Consider the following 13,215-nt stretch of genomic DNA (forward strand, 5'->3'; position numbering starts at 1 on the left):
GTCTTTATTCCTGTCTTACCCCTAGGTTCTTCATGACATTTTTTTTTCTTAAATTCCATATATACAGAGTGAAGTAAATCAGAAAGAGAAAGACCAACACTGTATGCTAACACAAGAGAATTATTAAGTGTAAGGATTTGCTGTGGAAAAGAATTCAAGGGCAGTCACTCTGTAAAGCCAATTTCTTAAAAAAAAAGTGGTCTTGCCTAAGTTAATTTTTGGGTAACTGTAAATTATTGCACAATGGATATTTTTAGAAGGGCCAGGAACTCCCTGCTCCTGGATATTAAGGGAATGCATCTTACATCTTGCAGTTACATTTAGTGCACTGGTGAGTCCTAAATTGACTCGGAACTTGGAGGCAAGATTTATGAGTCTGCAAAGACAGGCTTGTTTTGGCATGAGAGGGCTTCTTTAGCTCCCAACTGTCCCTAAGCCATGCTCTCTCAATGGGAAGACTGGAGGGTTTGTGGGGCCCAAGTAAGAAGTGGGGTGAGGGGTGGGGGGGCAGCTCTGCCCTGCCGGGGGTTTGGTCACACCAAGTGAGGCGGGGAAAGTCCAGGCCCTGCTTGTCCCCCAGGCAAAGTTTCCCAAGAGCCCGGCGAGGGTGGTGTAGAGCTTTGGACATTGGACTCCAATGGAGCACGGCCCATGGCTGGGGAAGCATCAGCACACGTCACAACACATCAGTGCTGGGAGGCACTGGGACCACGTGGCCTGACCTGGGCTCAGATGACAAACATTTATTTACCATCCATTTCCTTTTTATTTTTTAATATTTATTTATTTATTTAGCTGCGCCAGGTCATAGTTGCAGAACTCAGGATATTCTTTGCCGTGTGCAGGATCTTGAGTTGTGGCATGCGAACTCTTAGTTGCGGCATGTGGGATCTAGTTCCCTGACCAGGGATCAAACCCGGGCCCCTGCACTGGGAGCACAGAGTCTTATCCATTGGACCACCAGGGAAGTCCCATCCATCCATTTCCTTTTATCGCATCCTCCTTCCCCACTGTTAACTACTTACACCTTTATTTTATAGGCTTTTGGCTAAATCACTTTCCTATGTGTATTGTGATAAAAGAAAGTTACACATACTGAGATATAGGGAAGTCATTCTGGCTTATACATGAGTTAACTTGAATTTGATGCTAACTAAAAGAGCCTGTTTGTGGCCTATCAAACAGACATCTGCTTTAATTATTAGAGAAAAGGGCACATTGACCAGAAGTAAAGAATGTCCATAATAAAAATAAAGATTAAATGCCTCTCTTCCTGGAACACCAATGCTGGTCCTCCAATGATAAGACTCCCTTCTCAGGCGCCAAGGCCATGCCGACTTGCCATGTATGTGCTAATCTGTGTTTTTGTTTTGTTTTGTTTTGTTTACCTTGAAGAAATGTAACCCCGACTCATTTCATGTTCTTTGTTCTGACAGGATATAAAACTGTGCTGAAAACCCTGCTTCTCCAGAGCAGCTTCTCAGATTAATCTGGGAAGCCGGCTTCCAGGCTAGTCCTCAGTTTGACTCAAATAAAACTCTTTTCTATTCTTCTTATTGATAGTTTATTGATTATTTTCATTGACAACTGATTGTATATATTTGTACACTGTTCACTCTATTTCTTACTCTTTTCCCTCCCCGTTCTGTTTTGAAGATCCAACCAGCAGCTGTGTGCTCATCTTGTGTGTTGCTTCTAACAGTGTACGTGCAAAAAGGAGGTTTAGAAACACTGTCCACTGAAAGGTGCAGAGTGTTCGACCTGAGCCCTGCTCTGGGATATCAGATTGTAAGGACAGCCCCATGGGACCCTAAGAGCATTCACCATACTGCCCTGGAAGCAGAGATATGCAGACAGGTAAGAAATTGCAGCTTTTTGTTTAGGAATGCTAGCTGTTTGTGGGATTTTTAAAATAGATAAGTCATCCTCGGAGCCTCCTCTGGGGAGGGGCCCTGACCCCCCCCTCTGGTGGAGGAGCTGGGGAGGAACTCACCCACTTGGGCATCTTGCCACCGTCGGGGTCGTGGTGGTGGTACTGTAGCACGATCACTGTGACGACCACGGAGAGGCCCACGATGATCATGGTGCTAGCAAAGTACTGGGCTGCAGAGAGAGCAGATGCAGGGGAGACCTGGGGCCTAGGTCACAGCGTGTCACCATGGCACAGTGCAGGGGACCCAGACTGTGTCTTGACCACCAGGGGCTGGGGAGCAATGCCCAAGAGCAGAGCAGGACCTCCTCCAGGCCTGTAGCCCACCACGCACATTCCTGGTGGGCAGATGCCAATCCAGAGCGCACAGACCTCCTCCTCCCACCCTGCTGAGCGGCCTCACCAGCTGACTGCACTGCTGGGAACCCTGCCTGCCTCACCCTTCAGTGAAAGCTAACTGCACCTCACAGGATGGTGATAAGGTTGTCCGATGAGAAAGCACCATTGTCAGAACTGAAACCACCTGGCACAGAGGGTGTGATCACCACTGTGATGACGGCAGGCCACGGACAGGCTTCGGGGATCTAGCAAGGGCAGACCCGGGTGCCACTGGCTGACTTATCAGACCTGGAAAATGACTCTACTAATGATAGAGTCTGCCCCCATCTACTTACTGAGAGCCACAGGGGTGGGGAGTGCCAGCTGTGCAGCCGGAAGAAGAGGTCAGCTGCAGTGTCTTTTCAGGCTGAGAACATCAGCTTCAGCTCTGATGGGCAAGGATGCATTTCTCCACCTTGGACCAGGTGAGAAGCAGCATGGAGTTTCCCCCCCAGTCCACTGGCGGCCGTCTGTGAGCCTGGACAGACCACTCAGCCTCTCTGGGCCTCAGCTTCTTCACCAGTATAACAGGGATGGAAATGCCTTCTCTGCAGGGTTTGCACAAGGATTAGCAATTTTATGGGCCAAGGGTATAGGAGAAAGCTGGCATGGGTGGGCATTCCTTAATTTCCAACTCTGATTAGTAAACCTTCAGTGTGGGGGAGGCATAAATTAGGAGGTTGGGATTAACATACACACGACTATATATAAAATAGATAACTAACAAGGACCTACTGTATTATACAGGGAACAATACTCAATATTTTGTAATAATTGTAGGTTATTTGTAAAAACCTATAAGGGAAAAGAATCAGGCTGTACACCTGAAACCAACACAACATTGTAAATCAATAAAATAAATAAATAAAATAAAAAGGGATTAGAAGCAAAGATGGATTCAAGTATAAAAAGAGTATTAAAAAATAACAAAACAAAATATATATACACACAATGCCTCTCTAAGCCACAGAATAAATTATCCTAACATAAATGCAAACAAACAAACAAAGCCTCAGTGTGGCCAACCACCAAGGGGCTGGGCCCTTAAAGAAAGCATCCTGGTACGAGGCTAAGTGTGCAGCCACACACTTGGTTAAAAACACCTCCTGCCCTCCAGGCAGGCAGGAACTCATTGCTCTCCCAGGGAGACCAAGAGGAACCTACAAGGAGCTACCAGACTTATCATCAGCATCAGGGACCTCTGGGGAGGGAAGGGAGGGGGAACCAAACTGTGACTGTTATGGGCTGCATACTCTGTCCCCCTAAAATTTATATGTTGAAGCTGTAAACCCCAAGTACCTTAGAATGTGACTGTGTTTGAAGAGAGGGCATTTAAAGAGGGAATTAAGTTAAAATGAGATTGTTAGTGTGGCACCTGGTCCAATCTGACTGGTGTCCTTATTATAAGAAGGGGAAATTTGGACACACAAGGAGGCACAGGGATGTGAAGATACAAAGGAAAGACCATGTGGGGACACAGCAGAGGGTGCCCATCTGCAAGAGAAAGAAAGAGACCTCAGGAGAAACCAACCCTGCCGGTTGGAGGTTCCAGCCTCCAAAACTGTGAGCACATAAATTTTTCCTGTGTAAGGCACCCAGTCTGTGGAATTTTATTGTGGTAGCCTTAGCAGACTAATACAATGACCTATGGAGGGATCCAGGCGGACTGGATCCCACAGCTGAAATCTCAACAACAGAGGTCAAAGGCCAACAGCATCCCATCCTTCTAGATGTGGGCTATGCACCAACCAAGCCTGTGGGTTCATCAGACACAACAGGGTCTGCCGACTGCCCCTTTAAGGGTGGTTTCTGCTGCAGGTCTCTATTGAAAGCATTGTGCTAGAAGGTAGAAAGGATGGGGTCAGAATGTCAGGTTGAAAGAAGGTTCCTTGCTTCCAGGATGGTACGGAGAGAAATACGACACCCTCAGAGGCTTTTTATACCAACAGTCTGTCTGGTCAAAATATTACACATCCAGAAACCTCCAATAAGAAGGGCCTTGGCTTCTTAATTCGTGAAGCCTGGCGATATCGTGTAAGGCACCCCACTCCTACTTACCCCTGGTTAACCACACAGGATTGCCACCCGTATACTGCTTTCCTGTTTCTGACCTCCACCGCCAAATGGGAGTGGGGACTCTCATTAAAACTAATATCTATTGGCAGAATGTTTGCTTCCTGTCCTCACAACTGGCTTGGAGGTCTGGTTCCCTGACCAGGAATAGAACCCTGGCTGCAGTGGCCAGGGTACTGGGTCCTAACCTCTGGGCCACTGAGCACCCCTCGGCACACTCCTGCTAATTCCAGTCCAGTCCAGGGAGGTTCACAGCAACAGGTGAGGCTGCCTCCTGTCTCTGTCATCCTTCCTTGGGCAGAAGGTCATCCTTACACCTGCCTTTGTGTGTGGTTTGTGCATCCCCTGCTGGACCAGTCCCTGTTTCACCTACACCCTACTCACATGACTGACTTTCCCTGCTAATTGCAGAGCCTAAAGAGTAAATACCTACATCCTTGTCCCGCTGCCCCGAAGCTAGTGATTGTTTAATCTTTAGTTCAGAATGGCTCCCCTTTGATAGTTTAACAAAGGGAAGACCTCCGCCCCTTGAAGGTACTTAGCCCAAGGGGCTAAGAGGGCTGTGCCCCTCTGCTGGTTTCCCTGGTAACCGATGGGCCAATCTGACTTCAATTCCCCTAGATAACTGGTGGGGTGTCACTCCAGGACCCTTTTGCTTCAGATGCGTAAGATCTCCCATCTACCAAACAACTGATGTCCTGTCTCTGGACTCTTTCTTCAGTCTTGAGTCTGGGCAAGTATAGGGCTTGCAGGCCTGCGAGTTGCAGCCCAACATGTGGCCAAAACATATTTGTCCTGTTCACCTTCCCTCACAATCATTAACTTTCTACAGAGACATCGCGTTATCTCAAGAAACAATGGCTGAGAGTTAACGTGTAACAAATAATTTGTGGAAAAACAGTGACTCAAGCTAAAATAATGCATCTTTAATGGTAAAAATCTCTGGCTCCATAACAAGTGTGAGGGGGGCATTGTGCTCGGAGAAAAGGGGGCATTTCTGCATCTCAAGGCCAAACCACGAAGCCAGACTCCCCCTCCCCTTCTATGTGCCACGTAAGCAGAGGCCATGGGTCAACTCTGAGTAGTTACAGCAAGTCATCTCCTCACAGCAGAAAAGGGGGGCCATGCAGCTCTCCAGTCTCCTGCGGGACACGTTTCTGCTCCCTGCCTGTGCTGCAAAATCCCAGGCACTCTCTAAGCCCATGTCTTTAGAGGAGCTGGATGCTTGCTTACCTATCAAGGGCACTGAGTCAGAGGTCGCAGGCATGATCTCAGCCACCAGCAGCATGAAGACGGTAAGAGAGAGTAAAACTGTGATCCCTGGAACAGAGACATACAGTGGTCCCTGAGACAGAACAGATGGTAAGGCCTGAACTCCATCCAGCCCAAGAGTCAAAGGAGGTGTGGAGGGAGGGATGGTGGTGGCCATGACATTCCTGAAACCAAATGCACGGTTTTCTATATTGATGGGAATGGGCATCTTTCTGGGGACAGTCTGTGCCATTTACTGGAGTCCCAGAGGAGTCCCTGGGAAAACAAACTTAGGAGCCAGAACTTTAGAAAAACAACTCAAAATAAATCATTGACCTCAGCACATGTATCTCTCATTTTCTTTATTACATTAGTATCGAGAGGTAGTTTCATGTAGCAGGAAAAAGAAAACATACAGTTTGAAGACCTGGCTTTTGTTCTTGACTTTTCTACTTACTAGCTGTGTGACCTTGGATAGGTCATTTAATGTGCCTGAGGCTCTTGTATGAATGAAAAATATCACCTGCCATATCAGTAAACAAAGGATGTTGCAGCCATCAAGCCATCACATTACAGCCTCCCCAGTGGGGCACCCTGAGGGGACTCAGGATGAGAAAACACAGGATACTGGCCCCAGAGAGCTGAGGTGCATATCAAAGGAGTGATTTCAGTGAGCCCAGACTCTTGCATCTTCCCATACACAGAAAAGCACTAAATTCATTAACTTGAGGTGTTTGGTTTTCTTTTTTTTTTTTTTTTTTTTTTTGCGGTACATGGACCTCTCACTGCTGTGGCCTCTCCCATCCCGGAGCACAGGCTCCAGACGTGCAGGCTCAGCAGCCGTGGCCCACTGGCCCAGCCGCTCCATGGCACGTGGGATCCTCCCAGACCAGGGCACGAACCCACGTCCCCTGCATCGGCAGGCAGACTCTCAATCACTGCGCCACCAGGGAAGCCCTTTGGTTTTCTTTAATCAACAGTAATCTTTTGATGTTTTGACTACCTGGTCTTTGTGGCAGAAACTCCCATATACCCTGGCTCCTCCCTTCCCTCTTCAGAGCCGTCCCTAGAACTATCTGAGATGCTATGTCTCAGGCTTGAAGTCCTCAGAAAGTCCACCAAATAGAACATAATTCTTAACTTTTCGGTTGAACATTTTTTTTCAGTTGACACTCACAGTCAGAAGTTCTAGGTTTGAGAATGATTTCTATGTGTACCAAATAGGATCTTTAGTAACTCTCTGAGATGCTGAGGAGCTCATTTCACCAATCTAAATCATAGTTTTCTTATCTTCCTATTGGAGAATAATCAGGAATTACACTGTGTGTGGCCATATATAGATGCAAGCTGATACTATATTAAACTAAACTGTGTCCTGTCCACAATGAATTCCAGCTGGTTGCCACCAAGGGGTGGGGTGGGGTGGCAGAAGCGGAGAAGGTACAGGCCCCTCAGGGAAGAATTGGTTCTTCCCTGGGCATCCCCATCCTCTCTTCAGGATCAGAGGAGCCTGTGGAATCTCAAGAGGGCCTGGCCATCCTGCACAGTGGGCTGTGGTGTCAGGGAGCCACCCTGGGCTGGGATGCATGGAGTGGGCCCTGGACATCTCTGCACCTAGAGCCCAGACTGCCACCCTCAAGGCAGGGCCCTCCCATCCCAGCTCAGACCCGGTACTCACCCAGGGAGATTTTCTCCCCAGAGTCCGCAGGGAGCAAGAACACGAGGAGGGCCAGGGCAGAGATGAGCACACAGGGAATGAGAAGGTTGAGGCCATAGTAGAGGGTCCTGCGGCGGATGGTGACAGTGAAGGTCACATCCGGGTACGGCTCTTTGCAGCACTCATAGAACTTCTCACTCCGCTTGCCAGGGATCCCTTCGGTTCCAGGGGAAGAAAGGAACCACCGTTGAATAAAAGGATGCAGTTTATTTTAAGGGGTTATAACACACACACAGAGCCATGGAATTTGTTAAGTGCAAAACACTGGCTAATTGTTGTCTGAAAAAATGCTTTAGGTTTATTATAGATTTATTTAAGGGTATCTTAGTGATATTTGAACAAATTGGCAGGTTTTTTATGTATTCAAATTACATGTGCTCTAGACTGAATGTGTCCCCTGCAAGGTTCATATGTTGAAATCCTAACCTCCACAGTGATGGTTATTTGGAGGTGAGGCCTTTGGGAGGTGATTAGGTCATGAGGGGGAGCCCTTGGGAATGGAATTAGTGCCCTTATAAAAGGGACCCCAGAGAGCTCCCCTATTCCTGCTGCCATGTGAGGACACGGCCTGAAGACAGCTGTCTGTGAACCAGGAAGCAGGTCCTCACCAGACGCTGAGTCTGCCAGCACCTTGATCTTGGACTCCCAGCCTCCAAACTATGAGAAATAACTGTCTGTTGTTTATAAGCTACCCAGTCTATGGCATTCTGTTATAGCAGCCTGAACGGACTAAGACACCATGATTATAAATAATACACTGTAAACTCGACACCATTATAAATGTAATTATTGTTTTCTATTTAAAATCATCAAATATAGGTTCCCATAAACTGCAATTTGCTGTTCCACCTGATTTTAGGGATGAAGCAGATTTGAATAATGTAGAGATGCCCATACTAGCACTGACCTTACCATAACTGCAAGTTCCTTATGGAAAGCACTGAATTTTCTCATTGTTTTTTGTTTCTCATCCTAGAGCTCTCAGTAAATCATGGAGAATGCTGCAGGGTTCAATAACTGCTCATGCTGAAAAGCAGAGTGGAAAATCCCAAACTTTTTAAGCCAGCACAGTAATAAAGCAGCTTCCTTCTATGTTGCCAGTATCACGTCTTTGCTGGGCTTACCCACAAGGTCCCATTCTCCATTTGGGATATAGCCGCTGATGTCTGCCTCCTGCATCTGCAGATCCAAGGACCACCCTCCATAAGACCAGGACCCAAACTTCAGTTTGCACTGCTGCACATCAAAGGGGAACCATCGCACATCAATGTAGCAGGAGCTCTTGAAGATGCCTACATGGGCAATGAGACAAACCAAGATGAAAGCTGGCTGAGACCTGCTTTAAACACACAGCAGTCTCACACAGTTGGTAGGAATGTAAATTGGTGCAGCCACTATGGGAACAGTACGGGGGCTCCTCAAAAAATTACAAAAAGAACTAAAAATGATCCAGCGATCCCACTCCTGGGTATACATGGAAAGGAAACAAAATCAGTATCTCACAAAGATATTTGTACCCCACTGCAGCATTACTCACAATAGCCAAGACATGGAAACAACCTAAGTTTCTGTTGATGGATAAACAGATAAAATATTATATATGTGTGTGTGTGTGTGTGTGTGTGTGTGTGTGTGTGTGTATACATAAAATCAAATTTATGTGGATTATATGGAATATTATTCAGCCTTTAAAAAGATGAAAATCCTGCCATTTGCAACAACATGGATGAAACTGGAGGGCTTTATGCTAAGTGAAATAAGCCACACACAGAAAGACAGATCCTGTATAATATCACTTACATGAAGAATTTTTAAAAAAAAAGTTTAACTCATAGAAACAGAGTAGAATGGCGGTTGCCAAGGGCTGGAGGGTGGGGGAAATGAGAGAGAGGTTGATCAAAAAGGGAACAAACTTTCAGTTATAAGGTGGATTCATTTTGAGGATCTAACATACAGCATCGTGACTACAGTTAATAATATTTTATATTTGAAATTTACTATGTGAGGTGATGGGTGTGTTAATTAACCTGATTGTGGAAATAAATGATTTCACAATATATATGCATATGCATGTGTGTGTGTGTGTGTGTGTGTGTGTGTATATATATATATATATACACATGCATATGCATATATATCACGTATATACATACATATATTATACATATATACATATATTATACATATATATGTGTATGTGTATATATATATTACAATTTCATTTGTCAACTACACCTCAATAATGCTGGAAAAAATATTAAAAATAAAAATAAATGCACAGCAATCCCTTGGTCTCCATCCCATACACTATTCGTAACACACAAAGCCTACTCTTCATGGAGTGAAAAGCTTGCTATCCTGATCAAGCATCGGCCGGTTAAACGATGCATCATTTCTGATGCTCTGCATGTCTCATGATCAATGCTGTGCACACATCCCCTGGACCATTTGAGATCCCTTCAGGAGGAGGCAGTGTGAGTACCGGGACCTCTCACCTGGGTGTGACCAGAGAGGCTTCAGCCCATCCTGCCCGTCCAAACTAGACCTGTCCAGGACAAGCTGAGTCTTTCTGGAAAAATTTCTAGAAAAGAGTTCAGTTGAAGCTTTACTGTCTTTTACATTTCAAAGGCTACACCGACATTTTCTGTTCTGAGCAAAGAATTCAACATTCTGTAAACTTGCTCTTGCCATGCATGTGCATCTCCAAATTCTAAACAGTAAGAGAGATGTAAAGAATGTAAAAAAAAATCCTATAGAAGCTGATAAAAATGATGAAGAGCTTAGAAACAGAATCTGAAAGGTCTGTATGCGTCTGTGTGACTGTGTTTGGTGAGGAGCAGGAAAAACATTTTCTTTAGGTTAAAAATTGAGAACATACTTGGTTATCTAGAAATATATATGGAAGATAATTTTAACTAGCCTGAATTCTAGATTATAAACAGAACAAAACCTAATAGGTTTTAGTTGAAGAGGTAGTGTTTGGACAAAAGCTAGAGTTTCCACTGAAAAGAGGGACAGGACAAGTTGGGAGTAAATTTACCAACAGGTCACTGAGATAATTCCACACCGGCCATTTATGCCCATGTGCTCCTTGCTGCCCAGAGAAAGACCAGAAGGCAGTGATGGTACAAATAGCTAAGGGTCCCAGTGCTCACAGAGACAAGGCAGACGCTCTGTAAATTTCTGCTTCCAAATTTAAAAAAAATGAATGGAGGGACTCAACTTGCTAACAGGGACCCCCCCACCCACCCACAGTCAAACTGGGAAAGGATAATAAACTTCCTGTCTCCTCAAGTCCCTTTAAACAGGATTTGCAGCATTACATCCAATGTCCACAGGAATCTGGAAGTCATTACAGACACTACCCTCCCATTAATGGGCTGAATCCCCCAAAACTCTCACTGCTGGTAGAAAATGAAACTGTAACTGTATTATTCCATTTCTATCAAATGACCAGAAAAAGAGACTCTCTAGAGGCAGAAAGGAGGTCAGTGGTTGTTGCCGCGGGCCGGCAGTGAGGGTGGGGACTAACTGCAAACAGGCAAAAGGGATCTTTGGGGGGTGATGGAAAATGTTCTAGAACTAGATTGCAGTCGTGGTCGTACAACTCTGTGAATTTACTAAAAATCATTGAATTGTGCACTTAAGATGGGCCAATTGTATAATACGTAACTTACCCTTCAATAATGCTGTTAAAAAATAAAAATATGACATGGGAAAGAAGTCATTTCCTAATAACCAAGTCTATTTCAAAGCTTGCATCTGAAGCACTTTTTGCCTGTTTAGTTGCTGGAGCAGAGCAGCTTCCCAGTTCAGGTCTACACGACCCCAGGCACAGTCTTGCTGCCCTGAACCAGACAACCCCACACTCTCTAGTCCAGAGTAGGGGAGACTCCCACAATCAAAGCTCCATGTGCCCTCCTGACAGACTTCGGGGGCCACGCAGGCTGGGATGTAGGAACTGGCCCCAAAGGGGCTGCTGCACAGAGGGCTTGGGGGTCAGGAGGACTGCTCCCGTGGCTGAAAATAGCCTCAGCCTTCAGAACAACCCGCAGCCCAGTATTCTTCTACGCTGATGACTGCTGGAGGTCATTTTCCAAAATAGTTCTCATGCTAGAAGCTGCAACTTCTAGGCCTGGTGTAAAAGAGTGTACCAGTGATAGAAGACCCATCCCCGAGGTCTTTGTTAGGAGGAAGGCTTGCGTGGCCTGGGGGAGGAGAGGAGGGGCTGAGGAAGAAGCAAGGAAGCACAAGGTTTAAGACAGAAAACCTGAAAGTGTGGAGTCCTTCCATCTCCTCAGACAATAATGGATGGTATCTGCCTGTGACAGGTTCAATCCCTGACGCGTTCGTTTACCTACATGTGGGCCAGGCCGCTGGTTGATGAGGGTGGTTCTAACGGGAATAAACACAGATCCTGCCCTTGGGACTCTTATCCTCTGCTAATGAGAAAGAGAATGTAAACCACCACCCAGGAGGCAAAGCCAGCTTTGCTGTGAGCTGTGAGATGGATCCAAGGGCACAAGATGGGGCTGACTGCTGGAGGGTGTGTGTGTGTGTGTGTGCCTGTGAGGGTGTGTGGTGTGAGTGAGCATAGTGTGTGGTATGTTTTTTGTGTGATGTGTCTATATGTGTGGTGTGTATGTATGGCGTTAGTGGGTGACGTGTGCACGTGTGTGTGTGTGCACGTGTGTGTGTGTGTGTGTGTGTGGTGTAGGTGTTGGTGGTGAGGAGGGAGGTGGCTGCAGGCTGCCTGGGAACAGAAAGTTAAACAAACAGTTGCAGTGGGGGAAATAACCCTGGAAAATAACATGTGAAAAATCATCTAGAAGATTTAAAGAAATCTGTTAATATCTTGAGGGCACGAAGCCTGGGTTTCCCATGGCATGGATCACTCACAAGCAGCCCAAGGCCCTGTGAACTGACAGGAATGATGGGAGGAGATTCAACCCCAGCAGTTACCCATCAGCTGCCTGAGAAGGAGAGACGCTCTTTCAGGAAGAAATCACTGATGAGTCCCTTGGAAACCACCTGTTCTCACCTCTAACAAGCAGGTGGGCTTTAATGCACGCACTCAAGAAGCCAGCCCAGCAAGGTCACCATCTCACCCCGACACTGGAGGGCAGCACATACCCAGGTACCCAGTGCAGTGGGAAGGAAAACGCAGGCTGTGAGGAGGAAATGACCTGGAGGTTGGTTGCAGGCTATAAGGAGAACAGAAATGACCTGACAACGGAGACTTGTTTTAGTTGTGGATGAACTTTAAAGAACACAGGACAGACAATAAGGACAGAGGACATGTGTTGGCAAAGACAGCTTAAGCCATGATCCCAAGAGGAAGACAGCATTGCCACGCTCAGGGAATACATGCAAGCACAAAGGAGAAGAAGTCAGGAGGGCTGGGCGTGCATGGAGGCTAAGGATGCTCAGAGCTCAGAGCCAGCCGCTGCCCCTGCGGGCACCGTCGGGCACCCCAACCTCCTTCACGCTGTCTAACTGCAGGGGACAAAGGGAGCGGCACTTACCTGGAGGGAGGTACTGGCAGTGCCCAGAAGAATTCACTAACACGTTGGTGTGGAACGTGGCGTCAAACCGCTCATCAGCACTGGAAACAGGAGAAGGATCCGTGAGCCAGCCCAGCTGGGCAATGGGTTCCCCATGCCCTTAGGGCAGTTGTTCCTGCAGTCCGAGCAGCTCTGAGAGGGGCTGCTGCTTGCAGTTGGGACAGCCAGCAGCGGTCTGAGAGCCCCACCTGTGGCTGACCTGGAAGGTCTTCCCAGAGCACAGGGGGAAGAGACCAGTGCCCACCTCCATTTCATAGGGATGCCTATTTTTTCCATATGTATATAAAACAAAGCTCTTAGCA

General features: G+C 46.7%; 1 protein-coding gene across 1 annotated transcript in view; it reads right to left on the reverse strand.

Moving 5' to 3' along the window:
• Positions 1-13,215, reverse strand: part of LOC132419772 (neuronal acetylcholine receptor subunit alpha-7) — a 125,315-nt gene that overhangs the window by 8,322 nt on the left and 103,778 nt on the right. The window contains exons 5-9 of the mRNA XM_060003660.1: positions 12,875-12,954; positions 8,474-8,641; positions 7,311-7,505; positions 5,615-5,701; positions 1,994-2,103 (exon numbers count right to left, since the gene is read on the reverse strand). Of these exons, the coding sequence (XP_059859643.1) occupies positions 1,994-2,103; positions 5,615-5,701; positions 7,311-7,505; positions 8,474-8,641; positions 12,875-12,954 (640 nt within the window). The remainder of the gene's footprint in view (positions 1-1,993; positions 2,104-5,614; positions 5,702-7,310; positions 7,506-8,473; positions 8,642-12,874; positions 12,955-13,215) is intronic.

The sequence above is a fragment of the Delphinus delphis genome, chromosome 2, assembly GCF_949987515.2.
Source record: "Delphinus delphis chromosome 2, mDelDel1.2, whole genome shotgun sequence".
NCBI classification, from domain to species: domain Eukaryota; kingdom Metazoa; phylum Chordata; class Mammalia; order Artiodactyla; family Delphinidae; genus Delphinus; species Delphinus delphis.